General features: G+C 27.8%; 1 protein-coding gene across 1 annotated transcript in view; it reads left to right on the top strand.

Moving 5' to 3' along the window:
- The first annotated feature begins 226 nt into the window (after positions 1 to 226).
- The window catches only part of LOC132943468 (E3 ubiquitin-protein ligase MYCBP2), a 280,697-nt gene continuing 259,219 nt past the window's right edge, over positions 227 to 21,704 (top strand). Inside the window, 32 exon segments of the mRNA XM_061012481.1 lie at positions 227 to 372; positions 450 to 637; positions 694 to 829; positions 916 to 1,088; positions 1,157 to 1,339; positions 1,400 to 1,615; positions 1,688 to 2,054; positions 2,109 to 2,267; positions 2,332 to 2,560; positions 3,276 to 3,439; positions 3,515 to 3,715; positions 3,815 to 3,946; positions 4,009 to 4,214; positions 4,290 to 4,473; positions 4,587 to 4,728; positions 6,563 to 6,855; positions 6,925 to 7,052; positions 7,170 to 7,304; positions 7,368 to 7,459; positions 7,526 to 7,706; positions 12,342 to 12,561; positions 12,636 to 12,776; positions 16,533 to 16,687; positions 16,756 to 17,127; positions 17,189 to 17,398; positions 17,478 to 17,615; positions 17,689 to 17,867; positions 17,935 to 18,178; positions 18,274 to 18,524; positions 18,621 to 18,838; positions 18,912 to 19,133; positions 19,204 to 19,348. Of these exon segments, the coding sequence (XP_060868464.1) occupies positions 303 to 372; positions 450 to 637; positions 694 to 829; positions 916 to 1,088; positions 1,157 to 1,339; positions 1,400 to 1,615; positions 1,688 to 2,054; positions 2,109 to 2,267; positions 2,332 to 2,560; positions 3,276 to 3,439; positions 3,515 to 3,715; positions 3,815 to 3,946; positions 4,009 to 4,214; positions 4,290 to 4,473; positions 4,587 to 4,728; positions 6,563 to 6,855; positions 6,925 to 7,052; positions 7,170 to 7,304; positions 7,368 to 7,459; positions 7,526 to 7,706; positions 12,342 to 12,561; positions 12,636 to 12,776; positions 16,533 to 16,687; positions 16,756 to 17,127; positions 17,189 to 17,398; positions 17,478 to 17,615; positions 17,689 to 17,867; positions 17,935 to 18,178; positions 18,274 to 18,524; positions 18,621 to 18,838; positions 18,912 to 19,133; positions 19,204 to 19,348 (6,074 nt within the window). The 5' untranslated portion in view covers positions 227 to 302.

Genomic DNA, 21,704 nt, shown 5'->3' on the forward strand with positions numbered 1-21,704 from the left:
CCGCTCGATATGCTGTGTTTGATAGACATGCTAAAAAATCTGATGAAGCATACTGGAACTCATCATCAGCTCCAATATGTATCAAAACTCTTAACCGAGTGCTACAATCTTCAAACAATGTTCAGGCTATTTCGTGTTCAGAAATTTTCATCCCTAAGGCTAGTTAAAGAACATTTTATGGAACGCATTTTATAACTAATAGCTGTTGTTATTTTTAGGTAGTAGGCATAGGCTTACGTAGTGTATTTGAACTAATTAAAGAAAGTAGAGTACCTTCACCAGACATATGTACTAAAGCTTTAATGGCTTTGTTAGATATCATTCAGTACCAATCTCCAGAAGCTTTAAAAGATGAACCATCAGAAGTTATAGGTAAGTGTATACCAATTCAGAAGCTAAATTGTATACAATTTTATATTTTTAATCATTAATTATTAAAAATTGTATAGATCCATTATATGAACTTTTATTGGATATGGCAACTGGAAACTATGATAACGGGACTTATGATTTTAAAGCAGTTTCGTGTTCTTGTCTTATAAGTTTAGTAATAGTTAGAGGAGATACTGGTAAAATATTAAACACTTTGACAACATTAATCATGTGCCCAAATAATGCATCCCCTAGAAAAATAATTGTAAGTGGGTTTATAATTCTATGCATGGACATGTTTATTAATATGATTTTTTATAGTTACCAAAAGTCTTAACCAGTCTGCAAAAATGTGTCCGTGTTCTTACTCATGGGGATTATGAAACTCCTGATTGGATGTCTAATGGAGTTCCAAAATCATCTGAAATTATAACATTAAATTTGAACTATTTACAGAGTACTTATTAAACTTTAAATATAACTATATTCCAGTATAAATAAAATGCAAAGTTCAGTTTCTAAATTTTATTTTTTTTTTATAAGATGTCAAAGGAATGGTATGTGATGGAGATTATTTGTATACTTATTCAGAATACGGGTTTCATAAAATTGGTACTGGTTTTGGTGGTACAGTTAGTGGACATCCATATGTCAATGTAGCCCGTACATCGAGTCTTACTTTAAATTCTAGTGATGTTTGTCTTGGATTTTATCAAGTTAGTACAAAATGTTAATTTAATTACATCAATATGCATTTTTATTTTTTTTTTACTTCTGTTTCTAGAAAATGTTATACTTAAGGGTTTATTATGCAAACCAGACTTGCAGTCAAGAAATTGAGTTTTTAGATAGAGAGACATTTAAAAAATTAGGACGAGTTCAGCTAGATACTTCAGTAACATTAGATACATCTTGTAAACCTGTATTCAATGATAAAGATAGATTATGTTTCCTTGATCAATCTGCAGTAAGTATTTTATTAGTTTATAATACCTAAATATAATTAACATTTTTTCCCCTTGAATAGAACAATTATGTGATTAAGAGTATTGATCCTAGTACTGGGAAACTTGTTAATGAAGTTCCTCTTCTATTAAGCCGTCGTAATGTAAGAATTTATGGCGTTTCTGAATTATGGGATTCTATTACAGCTGAAAGTGCTATTAACAGTGCTACTGATGAAGAAGTATCTTCTGTTGCCACTTTAAAGGATTGTTTTATTATATCAGTTAAGTCTGGAAAAGTAAGTACAACATTTATGGATAAGGAGTTGAAATTCATATTTGTTCTTTATTTTCAAATAATTATTTGTTAGGCATTGCAATGGTTAAAATCTAATGGACAAAGTACTATGAATTGTTATCGTTCTGTATGGTCAGAGTTAAGTTTACCTAATCCATGTAAAATCATCAAAGTAGCAGCTGGTCATGATGGCTTACACTGCGTGTTGCTTTGCGACACGGGATCAGCTTATTTCTTAGGAGTATCACGACGTGGAGAAGATTGTGATAATGGAAGATACAGAAAGCAACCAAGAGTACTGAAGCCAAAAAGGATAACTAAAATAGATGGACAGTTTATTGTGGATGTAGCTTGTAATAATGGTACAACGGCATTAGTGACTAAAGATGGTCTTTTGTATATGTTTGGAAAAGATGATACTTATTGTGATATACATACTGGTAAATATTTATATTTACAATTTGAATACTCTTATTGATTTTTATCATTTGCAGGTCTTGTGAAAGATTTAAAGAATGCTAAAATTGTTCAGATAGCTTTAGGAAAAGCACATGCAATTGCATTGAGTGCTAAAGGACATATTTATAGTTTTGGCATTAATAACAAAGGTCAATGTGGACGTGATATATGTGTCCCTCAAACTAATAAAAACAGTTAAATATTATTTTTCTTTCTTTATCAACTTTTATAATGACATAAATTAATATGTTGATATAGATTATCCCGAAATAACCAATAATGAATCATTAAACCAAATTAGTTCTGTGGATGAACAGAGTATATTTGAGAATGATTGTGATGATAATAAACCTTGTGAAGATACTTGTAAACCAGGACAACATAACTGGAAACATGAAGTTTGCATGGTTTGTACTGTATGTGGTGAATGTACAGGGTATAGCTATAGTTGTCTTAGCAGCATACGATCCAATCGTAAATCTGGCCAGTAAGTTATTCTTAAATCGAGTATTCTATGTAGTCAACAAATAATTTACTAATTAGTGCTTTTGGTACTCATTACTAATTAATCATGAGTCATTATGAAACCTACTTAACAAAGAATTGTCTTTCATAGAATGCTACATATTGCACAATATTATGAGTAGATACCAGAATTGTATGAATTTCCATATTCATACTCAGTGTATGCACAATTATGAAGGTTTGAAATGTGGGCGTTTCAAATCATACTGATTTGATAAATGAAATTGTATTTTTTATTGATGTATATTTTAGGGGTTAAGGCCTATTTTGTTATTAAAGAACAGCATTTTTATATTTTATACACTTACAACTGAAGTTTTTGAAGTTTTTTTGTGCATTTAGGAGCGTATTTTTCCATTTCGACCATGCATATTTGCATCATATTTAGCACCTTCTTAGTGCATATAATTCTGGTCTCTGATTATAAGTTACCATTTTCAATTTTTTTCCTGATACCAGAAGTCACTATTTTAGTTCAATTAAATGGTTTATAGTAGAATAATAGTCACTCTACTATTTTTCCCACTTTAAAAAGAATATAATATATTCTATCAGTTTTTGTACAACTTATAAGTTAAAATGCACTGAATAAATCTGCAATAACCATAGTTTTTTTCTACCTTGATAATTGGTGTCATATATCAGTTTTCTATATATTTTATTTTTCAATTGTTTAGGGAATGCGGTTGTGGTGAAGGAGATGCTGGATGCACTATATGTGGATGCTGTCGTATATGTGCTCGAGAAGTTGAAGATAATTCAGAATTAGCTTTGCTTGGACCAAATGGCGCTGGTGATATAGCAGGAATGATGCGACTTGATGTCATATTTGGGATTGGAGGTATAAGAAGTTTAATTGATGTTCTTTGAGTAACATTTATAATTTTGGTCATTAACTTATAATTTTTGATCAAAGATAAAGCAAAAACATCCCAAGAAGCAAGGCTTGAAGATCATTTAAAAAAGCGATTGAATAAACGTGAACAACGACAAAAATTTAATTCAGTACTAGCAGATTCCTCTAGGGATGCAGATATTGATAGTAGTATACAAACTGCTAATAATACAAACATTCATTTTCAAACTCATAACAGTATAATAGCTCGAAGTTTTGTTGGTATATACTTAAATATTAAATATATCTTAAATCTTTAGTTTTTGTAAAGTATTAGTGCAAAGTATTATCAATGATATTAATACATTTTTAATTTATTAGATGATACAGTTAATAATCCAGGGAGTGATATAGAAAGGGATACTGCTAGAATGACTATTTTACCACCTGCCCGAATATTTTTACCTACAGACTGCCCGGTTATTCAAATTAGTTGTGGCTTACATCATACAGGTAATACGTTAAGACAAAATGCAATTTATTAATTTATTTAAAATGTCTATATGTTTTTATAGTATTGTTACTGAGCAATGGGAAAGTGATAACATTTGGTAGTAACTCTAATGGCCAACTCGGATGTAGTTTATCACTCAGTAGAAAAGGCCCAACTGTATTAAAAATACCTCGTTTAAAACATCCTATTATTAGCGTGTCAGCCGGTAGCAATCATACTGCATTGGTATCAAAAGATGGTAAACTTTATACTTTTGGAAGTTATTTGGTAAACAATTAATATTACATTTATTTATTTAATATTATGATGTTTATTATAATAAATTTTTGTAATGTAATACAGAAAAGTCAACTTGGTCGTGATAGTGGATGCAATCATGTACCATTGAGTGTAGAAGACATAAATCCACCTCACACCAGAAGAGCAAGAGTAGTTATGTGTTGCGGTAATCAAACAATTGTAAAAGTTGATGAGGCGTTAATAAATAGTAAAATTTTATCTATTGCTGCCAACAATGATACTATTTGTAAGTATTTTAAAATTAAACGATTTTAATTTAAACACTAACCATTCATTTTATCGCATGCTACTTAATCATTTATTTTTCTTAATTATTTGAATTGCTTTTCCAATAATCAGTGGTGATGACTTCAAATAAATGCTTAGCTATTAACAAACAAGACGGAACTTGTAATAGTTATTCAGGGAATAATCAGATACAATTTGACGAAAAACATACTGGAATGTGGTGCTTTGACTTGTTATATAATAACTTATGGCAGTAAGATATTTAATAATAAACTTCTATAATACAGTGTTTCACCAAGCATATTCACCCCCATTTTTCCCCTTAATAATACATTTATTTTTATTCTGATTTTTGGAATTTTTAAACTATTCATAATCATATATATAATTATTGAGATTTGTTAAACTATTTAATGAGTATGTACTAACTTCTGTTTTTCAAATGAGAACCTTTTTACCGTATATTATTTAGTGGGTTATATTTTTAAAAAATCTTAATATACTTAATTCAAAATTCAAACGAGTAGTTTTTTAATTATTAAAATGTTTATACTAAAGATAATATTTGTTGAAAATGGATTTCAAAAATATAAAATATAATTAATATTGAATCTAGTATTTACTATACTTTTACCATTTTTACAAATTGTAAATGTCTATGGATTAATATGGATTAATAACATTTTTAAATCACCATAGCCCCATAACTTCCAAAGTCCAAACCCATTATCATGGATTATTATCCTTAGTACATAAACTTAAAATAACTCCAAAACTACTCGTTTGAATTTGATATAACAAAATTTTTAGAAAAATTATTAGCTAAATAATTTGTGGTATAAAAAAAGATTCTCATTAAAAAAAAAAAAAAATAGAAGTTTGTTTCTCCATAGGACACTTCTTTAGTAATACAATAAATCTCAAGAATTGAAAATATGGTCTTTAAGTATAATTCAAAATTCTAAAAATCAGTTTTTTATAACTGCATTAATGAATAAAAAAAAATCATGAGCATGCTTGGCAAATCACCATGTATGTACTCAAAAGTTATAAGTAGAATACGGATTTATACGCTCTAAAAATGATTAAAATAAGTCATATAACATTCAGATAAAAATGAAAATGATGCAAATATCCAATGAATATTAATAATAATAAATAATAAATAATGTTAGAGAATTTTAAATTTAAAAAAGAAAAATAATTGTAGAAATAATAAATATTATGTAACATTAATGGTTTGAATAAATACTTTTCAACATTTCAAATAACAACATTATAATTATTAATATAAATGCTTTTTATTCTTTATTCTTCAAATGAACTATTAAATTGCTTTGATGTCTGTCTGTCTGTTAATAAATATATATACTATCTTCCATATACAATGAAATTAACTCATTTATTTGTATTATTCAGCTCTTACCTGTTTTCTTTTGTTGATCTAACTGATTTTGTTTCAAAAACTATGTTTTTCATTTATTTTATGTCACAAAATATTATTTTCATCTGAAAAAAATTGCTTGTTTTATTTGTTTACTTAGAAAATTAATTTATGTATTTTAAAACTAAAAACTACTAACTTTTGTCTTATAACATATTTTAGAAAAATTATAATTGAATACTATTTTAATGGTGCAATATTATTTTAATATAAAAGCTGTACCATTTAAGCATCTCAGTGTTAATTATTGACAGTACAGTTTTAATTACAAAACAGCTCACTATATTTTTGTTTTGTAACTCGTGGACAATAAGATTATAGATAATCCAGTAATATGTTTAGTATTTGATGGCAATCTCTCTCTACTTAACCTATATTTTATTTTTAATAATATATAGGCTAAAGGCTTGCAGGCAAAGGTACATAATATTTGTAAATTATATATTTAATTTCTCAGAATTATGCAATAAATATGAAAAATAGCATTTGTTAATGACTTGATTAATATGACGGATAAAGATTACTAACAAAAATCTTAAAATATAAAAAGAATAATAATATGCAATCCGTGATCTAGTTATAAGCTGGAACTATTAATAATAACATTTATACAATATTTATTTGTTTTATTTATTAATTTCAGTATTAGTGATATAAGTGAAAAAGTTGTGGTTACATGCTACAATGTGAATAGTGCTTGTAGGAGACATAATGATACTGGTTCTTTGTTGAATTATGAATTAGCATTACCACCTACAGCTGGGATTTCAGTATCTCGAATTCAAGTTTTAGTCAATTTACTGACTTGTATGGACATTTTAGCCCAAAATTCATCATTGTTTCCTATTGGTATAGCATCATCTCATAGTAATATACCAGTTGCATCAAATACGATAGAGCCAAAAAAAGAATTTTTACACATCAACCGATTTGCAAGTATGTGTAATACTTGCTAATTTGATTTAAAATATTATTATTCATTTTTAAAATTATATATATTTTTAGGTTTAGGTGGTGGTTGGGGGTATTCTGGACATTCAGTTGAAGCTATTCGGTTCTCAGTTGATTGTAACATTGCATTAGTTGGTTTTGGTTTATTTGGAGGAAGAGGAGAGTATACAGTTAAACTTAAGGTAATATAGATTCATCAATAATTGTTATAAGTTATAAAATAATGATAACATTTTAGTATAATATAATATTTTGTGTAAAATGAATTTGCCACGCTAATTCAATATATTTTTGTGTAGATTTATGACATTGGTGTAGAAGGTGGTGAGCGAGAAACTGATGGTGAACTGTTAGCAGAAACTGATGAACTTACTTATGAATGTGCTCCTAGACAAAAAAATCCAGTTTTACTTGATGACCCTATTGCTCTTTTTGTAATTATTATTAATTTAGATAAATTAATAATATTTTATAATTGTATTTTTGTATTTATTCAGGCAAATCGATGGTATGTGGCATGTGCTAGAATAACTGGTCCATCAAGTGATTGTGGGTCTAGTGGAATGTGTAGTGTTACGAGTGATGAACAGTAATATAGTAGTATTTATGTTCTTTAATTGTCATTATTATAATAATTTGTAATTTTATTTATTAGAATTACATTTACATTCAAATCATCTCGAAGATCAAATAATGGTACAGACATAAATGCTGGACAGATACCTGAAATATTATACAGAACTGTTATTCCTGATTCACTATCAATATCAACTATACATACAGCAAATAGTGATATTCATATTTTAAGTGATGCTTTTTCACACTCAGTTAATAAGGTATTGAATTAAAATCGATTTTGAGTAATAAATGCTTGTTTTAAATATTTATTAATTATTATTGTTTATTTGCTTTACAGTGTTTTGTTTGCTTAGTGGTTTACTGTTGTTTTGTATTATACTATCTTAATGTAAAAGTTTGTGTGTATGTAATATTATATTCTGTGTTTTATCCCCTTCAAAATAACTGTGTTGTGGTCTTAATTATTTCCAAGAACATAAAGGAAAAATTGTTTTATATATCATAATACGCCAGTAAAAATATTTGGTGAAAATTTAAAGTCTACAGTCATTTTTTTCTGACAAAAAAAAAAAAAAATGATTTTTCGAAAACTGGTGTTGCTCAAACATTCTTGTTTTTTGGACTATTAAGAAAAGTATTGGTTATTTCCTTTATTTTACCCTCCAAAATACCGCCTAGCTTAAAATGTGCTACCAGAAATGATGCTCAATGTTATAGATTGAAGCAAATGTGATGACAAAAAAAACATCATGGCATTGTAAAGCAACCTATCCGCTCTAAATCTGAAGAATGTATTTTTTGTATATTTGCGTTTGAAAAATATTCCATTTATCTCCACGTATAGTGCACTACACACTCACTCGCAGACACTAGTAATTTGGATTAACTAGAAATTGAAAAGTATGCTTGTACGTGACCAGTTTTTTTGCTCAAAAACATGCCTTACTGGAAAAACTTTCACGCCTCGTAAAGTGATCAGATTTCAATAGGTATATGTATATTTTTTTTATTTTGAAAGAGGAACATTTCTTACAGGGCGCATTAGACTTGGATTTTCAAAATTTTATTAATTGTAATAACCATATACGATTTTGAATATGACCGATTTTCACAAGCTTTTGTTATTTTTATTATGTTTGTTTTAAGCAACGAAATTCAAATTCGAAATCCAATGCCCCCTGTAGGAAATTATCCTGTTTCTAACGAAAAAAAAAATCAAATCAGATCATTTTACAATGAGTGATTTTTTCCTGTAAAGCGTGTTTTGAGCAAAAAGTTATGCTTTTTATTTTTGGTTGGCGATGCCATTGACGCCATGAGTGCGCATGCGGCGTGTGCGTAGATAGCCCGGTACCCGCTGCATCAAACTCACACTAATCATCATTGACGACTAATGTCAATGCCACGGGCGGCGGCAACGAAATTGCATATTGCCTAAACATTGGCCCTTATTAAAGACACACGAGCAGACCCCTTATTAATAAGTACAAACTATCCAACAACAAAAATCTAATTTAATATTTATTAATATTATAAATGCAAAATATAAATATAATGAAAACCGTAATAAATTGTAAAATAGGTACCTATTGAATAATTTATAGGTATAAATATAATTCTTGCGTCGAAATATTTTTAGTTACATATTTTGGTACGCGAGTTCATATAGGTTGGGCACTGTTTCAATAAACTGAGATACGTTTTTAGTTTTAAAATTAACAATTATTCAATAAATGAGTAATAGGCCTAACCTAACCTATAACCTATGCACTAATAGCCCTACAAAATTATTAATAATATGTATTGTGCAGGGGCCATTGTCTCGGCGGATAAGTATACCATAACGTTATGTAGTATGGTATTATTATTATTTATTTTATTATTTTGGCCTATATATTTTGAATTTGGGTGGGTAAGCTAATTTTAGATTCTGAGCGAAGCGATGAATGTATTGATTTTACAATGATGTGTGTTTTTTTTTTAATTTTTTTAATTTTTTATTATTTTTTTATTTTTTATTTTTGTGTTTGTCATCACCTTTTAGGACAGTAAAAGTGCTTCCTTCAACAGTAACTTTTCTGATACGAAAGTGAATCTAGTTGGTACTTTTGGGGGTCAAAAGTAAAAATTTCCCAGTAGTTTTCAAAAGCGACGTGAAAAACGGGAATTTTTACGCAAAATCTGTTTTTGTCATTGATTTTGGTTTTTGGTGTAACAAATGACAAAACAAATGACCGTAGGGACATGAAATTTTGACTGAATGTTTATATTAACATTTTCTATACACCATACAATTTTGAAAATATTTTGACTCTTTTTGAGCTGTTTACGGCCATTGTCAGTTTTCAATTTTTTTAGTTTTTTTTCTATAAATATCAATGAAATTTTATCTATTGAGTAAAAAAGCTAGGAAATTTAATTGAAGGCTCCTAGGTTATTGTTTCAAAGGCAGATGAAAAAAATTAAAAATCCTTAGTCACAGTTTTTATTTATAAGCATTTAAAGTTCAAATTTTGACAAAATACGGAAAAATCACGAAAAATAGCAAATTATTTTGAGTTGAGAACTCATAAAAATTTTTCTTTTTAAATCTAAGATTTGAAAATGTAATATAAGATTACTCATAAGTTTGTCTACCTTTATCAAAAAAAAAATGACTAGAAGAAACTTAAATTAAATTTTTATGAGCGTCTGAAATTTATATTTTTACAACATTTGATATTTACTCGATTTCTCATGTAACAATTTTCTTATTTTATTGTAATTAAAAAACGAATGACTGTAGATACTTGAAAATTTCTCTGAATGTTTATATTAGCATTTTCTATACACCATAAAATGTTGAAAATATGTTGACTCTTTTTGAGCTGTTTACGGACATTGTCATTTTTCAATTTTTTTAGTTTTTTTTTCTATAAATATTAATAAATTTTTATTTGTTGGGTAAAAAAGCGTGAAAATTTAATATAAGGCTCCTGATATATCGTTCTAATAGCAGTTGAAAAATATTAAAAATACATAGGCACAATTTTTTTTTATAAGCATTTAAAGTTCAAATTTTGATAACATTTATCAAATTTATAATTTATTAATTATTTTGTAGTTAAAAATGTATAAAATGTTTAACTTTTATGGCTAAGGATTGAAAATTTAAAACAAGGCTCCACGTAAATAGGTTATATATAAATTACTTTATTCACAATAATATCATCATTCATCAAATATACTTGGTAATATCATAGGCTGACTGACCGTTTTCGCTCAGAATCGTTTTTCTTATACAATGATATTATATCATTGAATTCAAATTTAACACCATCCATTACAAGTGACCCACTTGTAACCTACTGTACAGCAGAGCGACATCCACTTACCCACCTTTTTTGTAATATATATATATATATATATTTATTATTTTTAGTATCTATAATTCAACTTGAAATTTTTACAAATTAAAAACACATGTAACTAGGTACTTGTCTAGTATGGAACTAAATTCGCGCATCAGTTCATTGCTCACACGCATTGACCTAAATGAGTCGTAGTCGTGCTCTGTTAGGTTATCGAAGTTAAAATAAAAAGCAGTTTCCGCTTTACCATTGACACAATCGTCATAAAAAAATTACGTATATAATATTGTATGTAGTATTTAGTCAATCATCGGTTCTGTCTTTTAAAAGTTTTGGCAGTAAACCCGATGGACGCACTCGGGCTTTGGGAAAGGTAAATATTAAAAACAGGACGCACCCTAGACATCCCCAAAGTTGTAACCATAATTTAAAATTATAGGTTACATTACGAAATGATCAGCTGTCATTATTGTTATGTAGTAAATATATAGTTACAGTGTTTAATGTTTATCATTATTGTGTGGACACTGGGCACTGGACATCACTTGTCAGTAGTTGTCACCCGTTAATGTTTGTTTTGTTTTATTTATTAAAATCATTGTTAATTAAAATGGTTTAAATGGATTTGTTGTGTTTAGTTATTAGGCATTGCCATTTTACCCAACGAAATATTGGACGAATTAGCTGAGACGACGAGAAAAATAGACCTCGTTCGTAAATACATTTATTATAATTTATTTCTAAAAGTAATAACATATATTTTTATTGTGTTTTTTTTTAATTACCTTTTAATCACAATTTTTAACTCCCCTTTTTGCCTACATATACCATAATTTATATATACGCTACAACTGCATGTCCATATGTATCACACGTTCTTCCGGGCGTTTATATTGAAGACGTTTCATAAAAAACGATTACTAAGAACCTAATAGATATGCATATCAATGCATATTATATGGGGTACATCTTTTCTCGTCACGGCCGATTGATTGGCGTTTTTTGTCGTCAAATCCCTGTTTACTTAGGTACACGTCCTAACCTACCAGGTCCCGGATATATTACGCCATCAGACGTGTTTATTTAACTACCTACACTGGTAAAAAAAAGACGGCTTAATTAGGTGTATATTTGATTGCCTATACACAGTGCCATATTATACTTAAAAAGTTATAATATAGGTAACAAAATTATTATATGGACGTAATTCCAAAAAATGTTCTCTCAAATTAGTTTTAGAGAAAAATATATTATGAATAAAAATACTATTATAACGTCTGTATGCTTTTATCGTTTTGCTGACTTAAAATGTAGGTCGATGTATTTTTGATATGTTTTGTAGAATTGTAGATTGTGTAATGTGTTGAATGTTGTGTAAATTGTGTTGTATTTGTAAGTCTCTGGCCTAAAAGTTATTGTACCTATGTTAAATGTATAATTCATTTGTGGCGTTGCATAGTCGAACAGATTGGAAATTTTAAACAAGAGTGTCTAAATACCCATCTACTATTTATATTTTGACTGTAAATGTTTGTTCCCTAGGAATGTTTTAATGCTTTGATAACGTTACTTCGATGGTCATGGACAACAATCAATAAAAATATATCAGATATGTGTCTTCCATATTCACAGAAAAACTTTTATATGGATTTATCGAAAAAAGATACATCGTCAATTTGTGAACTTAAACGACTGATGTTTATAAGTAAATCGTGTTTCCATTTACTTCGTTCTTATATTCACGAGATATATCCAGACCAAGGTGCTGATGATTAATTTACAAAAAATATTTTAGTGTAAAAAGTAATCAATGAGTATATTTTATATGTATTTCAGTTGACAAAATTAAGCTACCTGAAACTGAAGCTCTCGCCAGTTGCGTTGTTGAAGTTCGACAACTTTTGCAAAAAATATTATCAGATATTCGTCCACACGAAGTCTTAAAAAATGTTGATAGGATATTTATTGACAATAAAGGTAATATAATTTGCACTACCTAGCTAGTTTTAGATTTCGATCTCTATTTTCGGTATACACTTGGAGTTGTTGAAAGTATGAGACCGTAAATTGATAATTAATTGTATCCTATTGATAATTTCTCTTGAAACAGAAGTTAATTAGTAAAATAATGGAATGACGTTATTTTATATTTCATGTTATTAGGATCTTTTCACTAATATGGTTAATTATGTTAGGAAGTTAAACGATTCAATGTCACTTCTACGTTGTTTCAAAAACATGACGTAGGTAATTTATCCTTATCAAAATAAGTGAACAGGAAAAGTTAATTAAACGTAAAGAATGAGATACTAAAATTAAATGAATAAAAATTATATTATAATGATATTATAATTTATAAGCTATGCGATGAAAAAAAAATCAACTTCCAAATTAATAACCAAGAATCAGATAATATTGCCATAAATCAACTAGAAATGATAACATTTAAATTGTATTTGTTTATAATGCAAAAAAAGATTGAATTAGTTTATAAAAATATATAAAAGTAGTTAATTTTTAAATATAAAAAAAAGTTAAGAACGATTGATAATACTTTGTTTAATGTTAATCTTTATATATTGATTAAATATTAATTTTAAACTAATATTAACATAATTTAAATTCATTAGAAACGTTGTTTAATGTTTATAGTTTATCCACATAAAATGTGAAAAGGTATGCATAGGGTAAGAAATTTTATTTGGTGGTGTAAATATAGTACCTACCTATAATGTAATAAGGGAGGGCTTGTTTATAAAAAGTATTGCAAAGTTGTAAATTGGACTATTATAACTTATAAATATAACAATTTGATCGTTTCAATAATTATTAAATAATTTATACAATACAATTTAATATGATATATTATATATTATACTACTAATAAAACATATCTACTAAATTTAAAATTTAGGTTAAGATGGGTTTAAAAACAAATTTGTTAGAAAAAATAATGAATTATAAAAAAATTAAGGAATTGCTTTTCTTTGTATAGGTATTGAATGACTAACCTCGTCATTGTGTAGGTCCCAGCAATCATTACAATGTACAGGTACATTTTATTTCAATGATAAATCATAGTTTACGATGAACAAAGATTCTGAGTGGATTAGTCAGCATAGGTACATTTCTAAGGATATTATTTTATTTTTGTGCTTGTCATCACCCTTTTGGGGCAGTAAAACTGCTTCGATTTTCTTCAACAGTATCTTGTTTGATGGGAAAGAGAATCTAGTTAGTGCATTAAGAAGGTCGAAATTTAAAATTCTCAGTAGTTTTCAAAAGCACCAGGAAAACAAACAAAAAATTAAGGAAAAACAGGAATTTTTACGCAAAATCGGTTTTTGACAAAAACGATTTTGGTTTTTGGTGTAATTCTAAAATAAATGATCGTTGATACATGAAATGTTCACTGGTTGTTTATATAAGTATTTCATATACACTATAAAATTTTCAAAATATTTTGATTTGTTGTTATGAACCGTTTACGGACATTTTCAGTTTCCAATTTATTTAGTTTTTTTTTTCTATGAATGTCAATAACATTTTATTTGTTGAAAATTTAATACAAGGGTCCCAATATACTTTTACAATAACAATTGAAAAATATTAAAAATCCAGTCACAATTTTTTTATAAGCATTTAAAATTCAAATCTTGACAAGATACGTAAAAATCACGAAAATGTGCAAATTATTTTTAGTAAATACATAAACAATTTTTCGTTTTAAATCTAAGATTTGAAAATGTAATACAAGATTCCTCATAAATTTGTCTACTTTTATCAACAAAAAAAATGTCTTCAAGAAATTCAAATTAAATTTGTGTATGAGTGTTTGAAATTCATATTTTTACAACATTGGATCACTCGATTTCTCATTTAGCCATTTTTTTATTTTGTTGTAATTCAAAAACGACATGTTACATGTAAATTTCACTGAATGTTTATATTACCATTTTCTATACACCATACCATTTTGAAAATATTTTGACTCGTTTTGAGCTGTTTACGGACAATTAAAAATTTTAATTTTTTTAGTTTTTTTTCTATAAACATCAATAAAAATGTATTTGTTGGGTCAAAAAGCGTGATAAATTAATAATCAGCTCTTGATATATTGTTACAATAGCAGATGAAAAATATTACGTTTTTTTTATAAGCATTTTAAGTTCGAATTATGACAAAATGTAATAATTATTTTGATGTTAAAAATTATGAAATGTTCAACGTTTCTAGCTAAAGATTGAAAATTTAAAACAAGGTTCCATGTAAATAGGTTATAATATATAAACTACTTTATTCACAATAATATTATCAAAATATATACTTAGTAATATCACACGCTGACTGACCGTCTTCGCTCAGAATCGTTTTTCTTATACAATTATATTATTGAATTCAAATTTAACACCATCCATTACTGTAACACTTGTAACCTACTGTACAGTAGAGCAACACCCACTTGCCCACCTTTTTTTTATTTGTAATACAGTATGTTGAACTCATTTTCAACCAAAAAAATGTAGCATTTGTTATATGTATAGTTATAAATTGTTATTGTAATATTATTTCATATAATATTACTATTTACCATCTGTAATCCTGTTATTAACTTATAAGTCAATTAATACCGATGTACCGTAGAATGGCGTGAATAAGTTCGGAATATAAATATTAAATAGTTTAAAGTTAATTTAAAGATTACTAACATTGAATTGAGTATAGTAATAAATAATAATAATAATAATACATAGTACCTATACTACCTGAATAATTATGTTTAAATTACAACAAAATAACTGAAATCTCAATTTTTGTTAAAATATCCGATTTCATCAATACTGAAGATTATAATGTCTATAAAAATGGTGCATTTGTATTTTTAGGAATTTAGTATCTCGTATTACATTTTTAATCCTTAAAAATTTGAATTAAAAATGTTATACATTTTGAACCACAGTATATTATTTTGCTGATCTTTGTGGTTTTAAAGATTTTGGCAACATTAGAAACTTAAACTTAAAAAATTTTAAATTTAAAACATTTTTTGGCCACTTTTTTAACTGTAGCGGTTGCTGAGTGCCAAGAAACTGGTTGAGTTGTAGTATATGTAATATGTATAGTATGCATTCTACACATAGGCATTGTTGTGGCACAGTCACTTAAATATTTTATGGAATTGATAACTGTTTGGATATGAGCAGATTTTTACATGACTTTTATGTTTTATGCATTACGGACATGTTCATAGCTATTATAATCTATAAACCCAGTATCTTAGTCCTATAAATATTGTAGATGGTTTTTTTAACTTTGTTAAATAATATTATCTAATACTACGGAAATTCAATCATTTTTATTGGATACAATTTTTTATATACTTAACAGATAAAACAAGATTTATAAAAGTACCTGTACATAAAAAAAGTAGGTAGCTGACAAAGGAATTTTGAGATTTTTTATGTAAAGTTATAATAATATTTTATAATTAATCTTGTATTAAAATGTCAAACAAAAATGACCTCTATAAAGTGCTTACCATCTGTGTCTACTTTCCAATCAATAAAAGGGTTATTTGAAACTTTTTAAGTACCTACCTCTACTCCAAAAAATATTAAACGAAAAAATAAATAATTATAATTTAATAATCCTTATAGCTATGGCTCAGAATCTAAAAATAAAATGTATAGAATATTATATTTACTTAATTTTTTTTCAAATTTTTTTTGACAGGTAGTGAAGTAGTGAAAATTATGAAGTGTATTAAATGGTTAAATCAAATATTGAATGAATGTCATATGACATTTGTGTCATGTTACCATGCATTTTACCCAACACCTCATTTGAAATTATATTCACTATGGGAACTATTGATGGACAAAAAAAATGTAAGATGTTTTTAATAGAACTGCCGTCTACAATATGCATTGTTTTAATTTTGTTATAATTTTGTTAGAGTGATCATAAGAATAAGCTACTCACTGCGGTAGTGGCTGCATTGTGTAACACTACATATAGACTTCGTGAACTTATGCCAATATTGAAACCAACTAAACTTGATAAATCTGGATCATCAGATCAAGACCACCAGTATTATTATCCATTATTAGTTAACGCTACCACATCAGCAGCCCATAATAGTTTAAAAAGTGAACCGAATTGGGAAGTATTACTCACACATCTTTTAGACATAATAGGGTTACCAGTGCGAAATGTGATACTGAACGGAAAAAAACCTGATAACGATTTGAAATCACTTTCTACTAATTGCTCGCATCTTGTCGCGAGGGTTGTAGCTGAACTATCATCTCAAGCTACTTTATCTGAAGTAATAAAACGGACTTACTTAGTTGTTCAATTTTAAGCATTACAATTTTCTTTTTTTTCAGGATGGAACAGAAATAGTTAATGAAAGAGAAATTTTGCTAACCACTCCATCTAGATTTGCTAAAATCAATCAAACCAAAACATGGAATGCTGGTAATGGTTCTCCTGATGCCATTTGCTTCTGGGTAGATCGTGCCGGTATTGCTATTGCCGGTTGTGGGGTGTTTGCTGGAATTGGAAATTACGAATATGAACTTGAACTGTTGGCTGAGGTTATAAATAATTTACTTTAAAAATATTTTTTTTATTTTACGATCAAAATATATGTACTTAATATTATAATTTTTATAGAAAAAACAGTTGGAATTTGATGAACCTCATGGTAATCGTTGGAAAAGTTTAATAGTAACTAGAGGGTCATTTGGGCCAGATGATAGTGCAATGAATTACGTTGCGGATCTAAAATTTGATCACCCAATACGAATTAAGGTAAAAAGGAAAATTTAATATTCGTAATGATTAAATGCACACATTTATACATTTGTTTATTTACAATTATTAGGAAAGAGTTAAGTATGCTATCCGTCTAAGAAACTATGGTGGCCGAACAAATAACGGTGACATGGGGTTAAGTTGTGTAAAAGGACACGACAATACACTTTTTTCATTTAATACATGCTCATTAAGCTTAAATGGAACCACCCAATCTCGTGGTCAAATACCTTATATACTTTATTATAGGTAACATGAATATGATGTACAATTTTAAATTGATTTCTAATTTTAAATTACCTTTTGTTAGTAACAGTCATGATAAGAATTGCGATTTTGAACGTAAAGTGTGTAATAAACTCAAAGCTCGGGAGAGTACATTATCATTGTTGAAAACAGTTGTAGAAAAGTCAATGGAGTTAATAAATATGAGCGTTGAAAAATTAAAAAAAGATCCACTTGTGTATAAATATTTAGGAGAATCGGCTATTGTGAATGTATTACTTCCGTTGGTGTTGGCGCATATTGGCCCGCTGACATCTTTTTCCAAAGACGCGAAGGTATAATAATCTTTAATAATTATTTATGTGGTATGATGTTAGAAGCTGTAGAGTAATATAATTTAACGATTTTTGCATGCATTATCCATTTCCAGAGCGCTATTCATGTCTTGGAGCTCATAAACAAGTTGCTACCGGCTGTGACGTCCATTAATTTGTACTCCGCTAACAAATTAGACGTAATGCATAAAGACCTGAGTGATAAATTGGATGGGTCAAAACAGTTCGGAAAGTTCAAATCCTCCAAAACTGAAATCAGAGACTCCAAATGCACAACAACGTCCCATCATTATGCATGGGTTGAAAGCGATCATCCATATACAGCTGCGACCGTGTCTAATTACAAGTACTTACCTAATTAATTTATTATCATTGTTGTTATTCAGTTATTATTTACTGTTAAATTCATATTAAATTACTTTGGTGTGTTTTTTGTTATTAGAGTTAAATTCCCAAAAGAAGTCAAATGGTTGTGTCTAGAGTTTGATCCACGAAGTTGTACTGCACAGACTGAAGATTCATTGCAACTTTACATACCAAATTATCGAGATTATAGTGATGATGATAACAAACACGTAGTTACTACTCCTTACATACCGGTTTTGAAAAAATTTAGTAATGACCCAATGGAGTGGCCGTTTGCTGCTGTTATGTTGCCCGGTATATATTATATTTAGATTTAAAATTTGTTAGGCACGAAAACATTTCGTTTTATCAATGTGTTAACATATAGGTAACGAAGTCATGTTTTCACTGGAAACTGCGTCGGATTATCTTAAGAACGACAGGATTTCTCGGTATGGATTTCGTTGTCTAGTAATTGGGTACGAAGTAGAAGAGCTAAGTAAATATCAAGCTCTTGGCTATGGTCTCGTTCATTTGGAAACTGAACTTTCGTTCCTCGGAGGGATGTGCGTCTCAACACTCTTAAAATGTGATATAATTTTACCCAACGGTAATTATACACCCTTGAAAAGTTTGAAATTTAAAAATAAATAAATAAATTTACCAAATTGTATTCGTAGACGATTCCACGCATGGCTTGGAACAAGGTTCAGTATCAGCTGCTGATCAGGTGTATGCTAAACACTCGGGGTTATTGAAAAAAGGATTTGCGTTGGCGCCATTTCTTAACATTCAGCAGGTCATGGACGGGGTTTTGCCATTGAGGTGAGTGATTAGAATAATATTACATTAGTCCTGCATGCACGTGGACTATAATCCATTATTCCATTGGTTATTACGTAATTTATCATTATAATTTATAAATACTCATCGGGAAGAATTGAATAGAGAATAGGATAACGAAAATACCCGGAGACCAGTGTTTTTGTTATAAGCGCAGTGTTTTGTTATAGTTTTAAGTTTAAATGTAGGAATAGAAACTAAAGTAACTTTGAAGTACTAGGTAGGTACTTAAATATTCAAATAAAATTGATTTACTACGACTTCGAGTGAAATTAACTAAAATAAAATTATTCAGAGTATTTCATTAATTTTAGATTCTGAGCGAAGCAATGAATGTGTTGATTTTACAATGATGTGTGTTTATTTTAAAATTTTTTTTTTTATTTTTGTGTCTGTCATCACCTATTAGGACAGTAAAAGTGCTTGGATTTTCTTCAACAGTAACTTTTCGGATAGGAAAGTGAATCTAGTTGATACTTTGGGGGGTCAAAAGTAAAAATTTCCTAGTAGTTTTCAAAAGCGACGTGAAAAACAAAAGAAAAATTTAGGAAAAACAGGAATTTTTACGCAAAATATGTTTTCGAGAAAATCGATTTTGGTTTTTGGTGTAACTCTAAAACAAATGACCGTAGGGACATGAAATGTTGACTGAGTGTTTATAATTGCATTTCCTATACACCATAACATTTTCCAAATATTTTTACTTATTTTGAGCTGTTTACGGACATTTTTACGGACATTGTCAATTTCCATTTTGTTTAGTTTTTTTTTCTATAAATATCAATAAAATTTTACTTGTTGAGTAAAAAAGCTTGAAAATTTAATAGAAGATTACTCATAATATTGTCTACCTTTATCAAAAAAAAAAAGTCTACAAGAAACTTAAATTAAATTTTTATGAGGGTCTGAAATTGATATTTTTACAACATTTGATATTTACTCGATTTCTTATGTAACAATTTTCTTATTTTATTGTAAATAAAAAACGAATGACTGTAGATACTTGAAAATTTCACTGAATGTTTATATTAGCATTTTCTATACACTATAAAATTTTGAAAATTATTATCAGTTTCCAATTTTATTATTTTTTTTTCTATGAATGTCAATAAAACACAATTTGTTTGAAAATAATTTGACACTTTTTGAGCTGTTTACGGACATTGTTAGTTTTCAATTTTTAGTTTTTTTTTTATAAATATCAATAAAATTTTATTTGTTGGGTAAAAAAGCATGAATATTTAATATAAAGCTCCTGATATATCGTTATAATAGCAGTTGAAAAATATTAAAAATACATAGCCACAATTTTTTTTTATAAGCATTTAAAGTTCCAATTTTGACAACATTTATCAAATTTATAATTTATTAATTATTTTGTGGTTAAAAATGTATAAAATGTTTAACTTTTGGTTAACATTTAAAACAAGGCTCCACGTAAATAGGTTATATATAAATTACTTTATTCACAATAATATCATCAAATATACTTGGTAATATCATAGGCTGACTGACCGTTTTCGCTAAGAATGGTTTTTCTTATACAATGATATTATATCATTGAATTCAAATTTAACACCATCCATTACAAGTGACCCACTTGTAACCTACTGTACAGCAGAGCGACATCCACTTACCCACCTTTTTTTTCTTAAGACGATTATTCGACTTTTGTTAAGTATTCTACAATTGTTCTTCGCAATACATAAATTGAATAAAAATGTATTGTTATTCAGAGATATTCTTTTTAAAATACAATGCATATAGCTAAAGTAATATATAACAGTAATGCGTGAATGATATTGGCGGATAAGCATTAATTAAATCGTAAATAGAAATAGTATTAAAAAAACTTATTTTATCTATAAATAATCCCATTATTTTTTTCAATAACAATTAGCATTTATCTATTCTGTGACCGTAGGAAATCCTTCAAAACATAAACCTACATTACTGGTATACTATCAAATTGAATTGAAATATATATAATATATGTTATAATTTTATTAACTTTTTAATTTATTCTCTTTTTCTTTGTATTTTCATAATTTCGAAAACTATTTTGATACAAACGATTTATGAATATTCATATTTGTTTTCAAACCAAAAATAATGTTCTGAATTTTAGTCTTGTATATTGTTTTGATATATTTAGATTTGTTTTAATATAAAAGATTAACAACAACAAGAACTGAGAAGTATACCATTTTAGACGCACTTTGAGTCAATAAATTAGTATAGAGTAATGAGTAATTTTAATTACGTTAATTATTTTCAAATGTGGCATAGCGTTAAATATACTAAATATAATTAATCTATATGACTATAAAGTTTGGTT

The sequence above is a fragment of the Metopolophium dirhodum genome, chromosome 4 (assembly GCF_019925205.1).
Source record: "Metopolophium dirhodum isolate CAU chromosome 4, ASM1992520v1, whole genome shotgun sequence".
Taxonomy (NCBI): Eukaryota; Metazoa; Arthropoda; class Insecta; order Hemiptera; family Aphididae; genus Metopolophium; species Metopolophium dirhodum.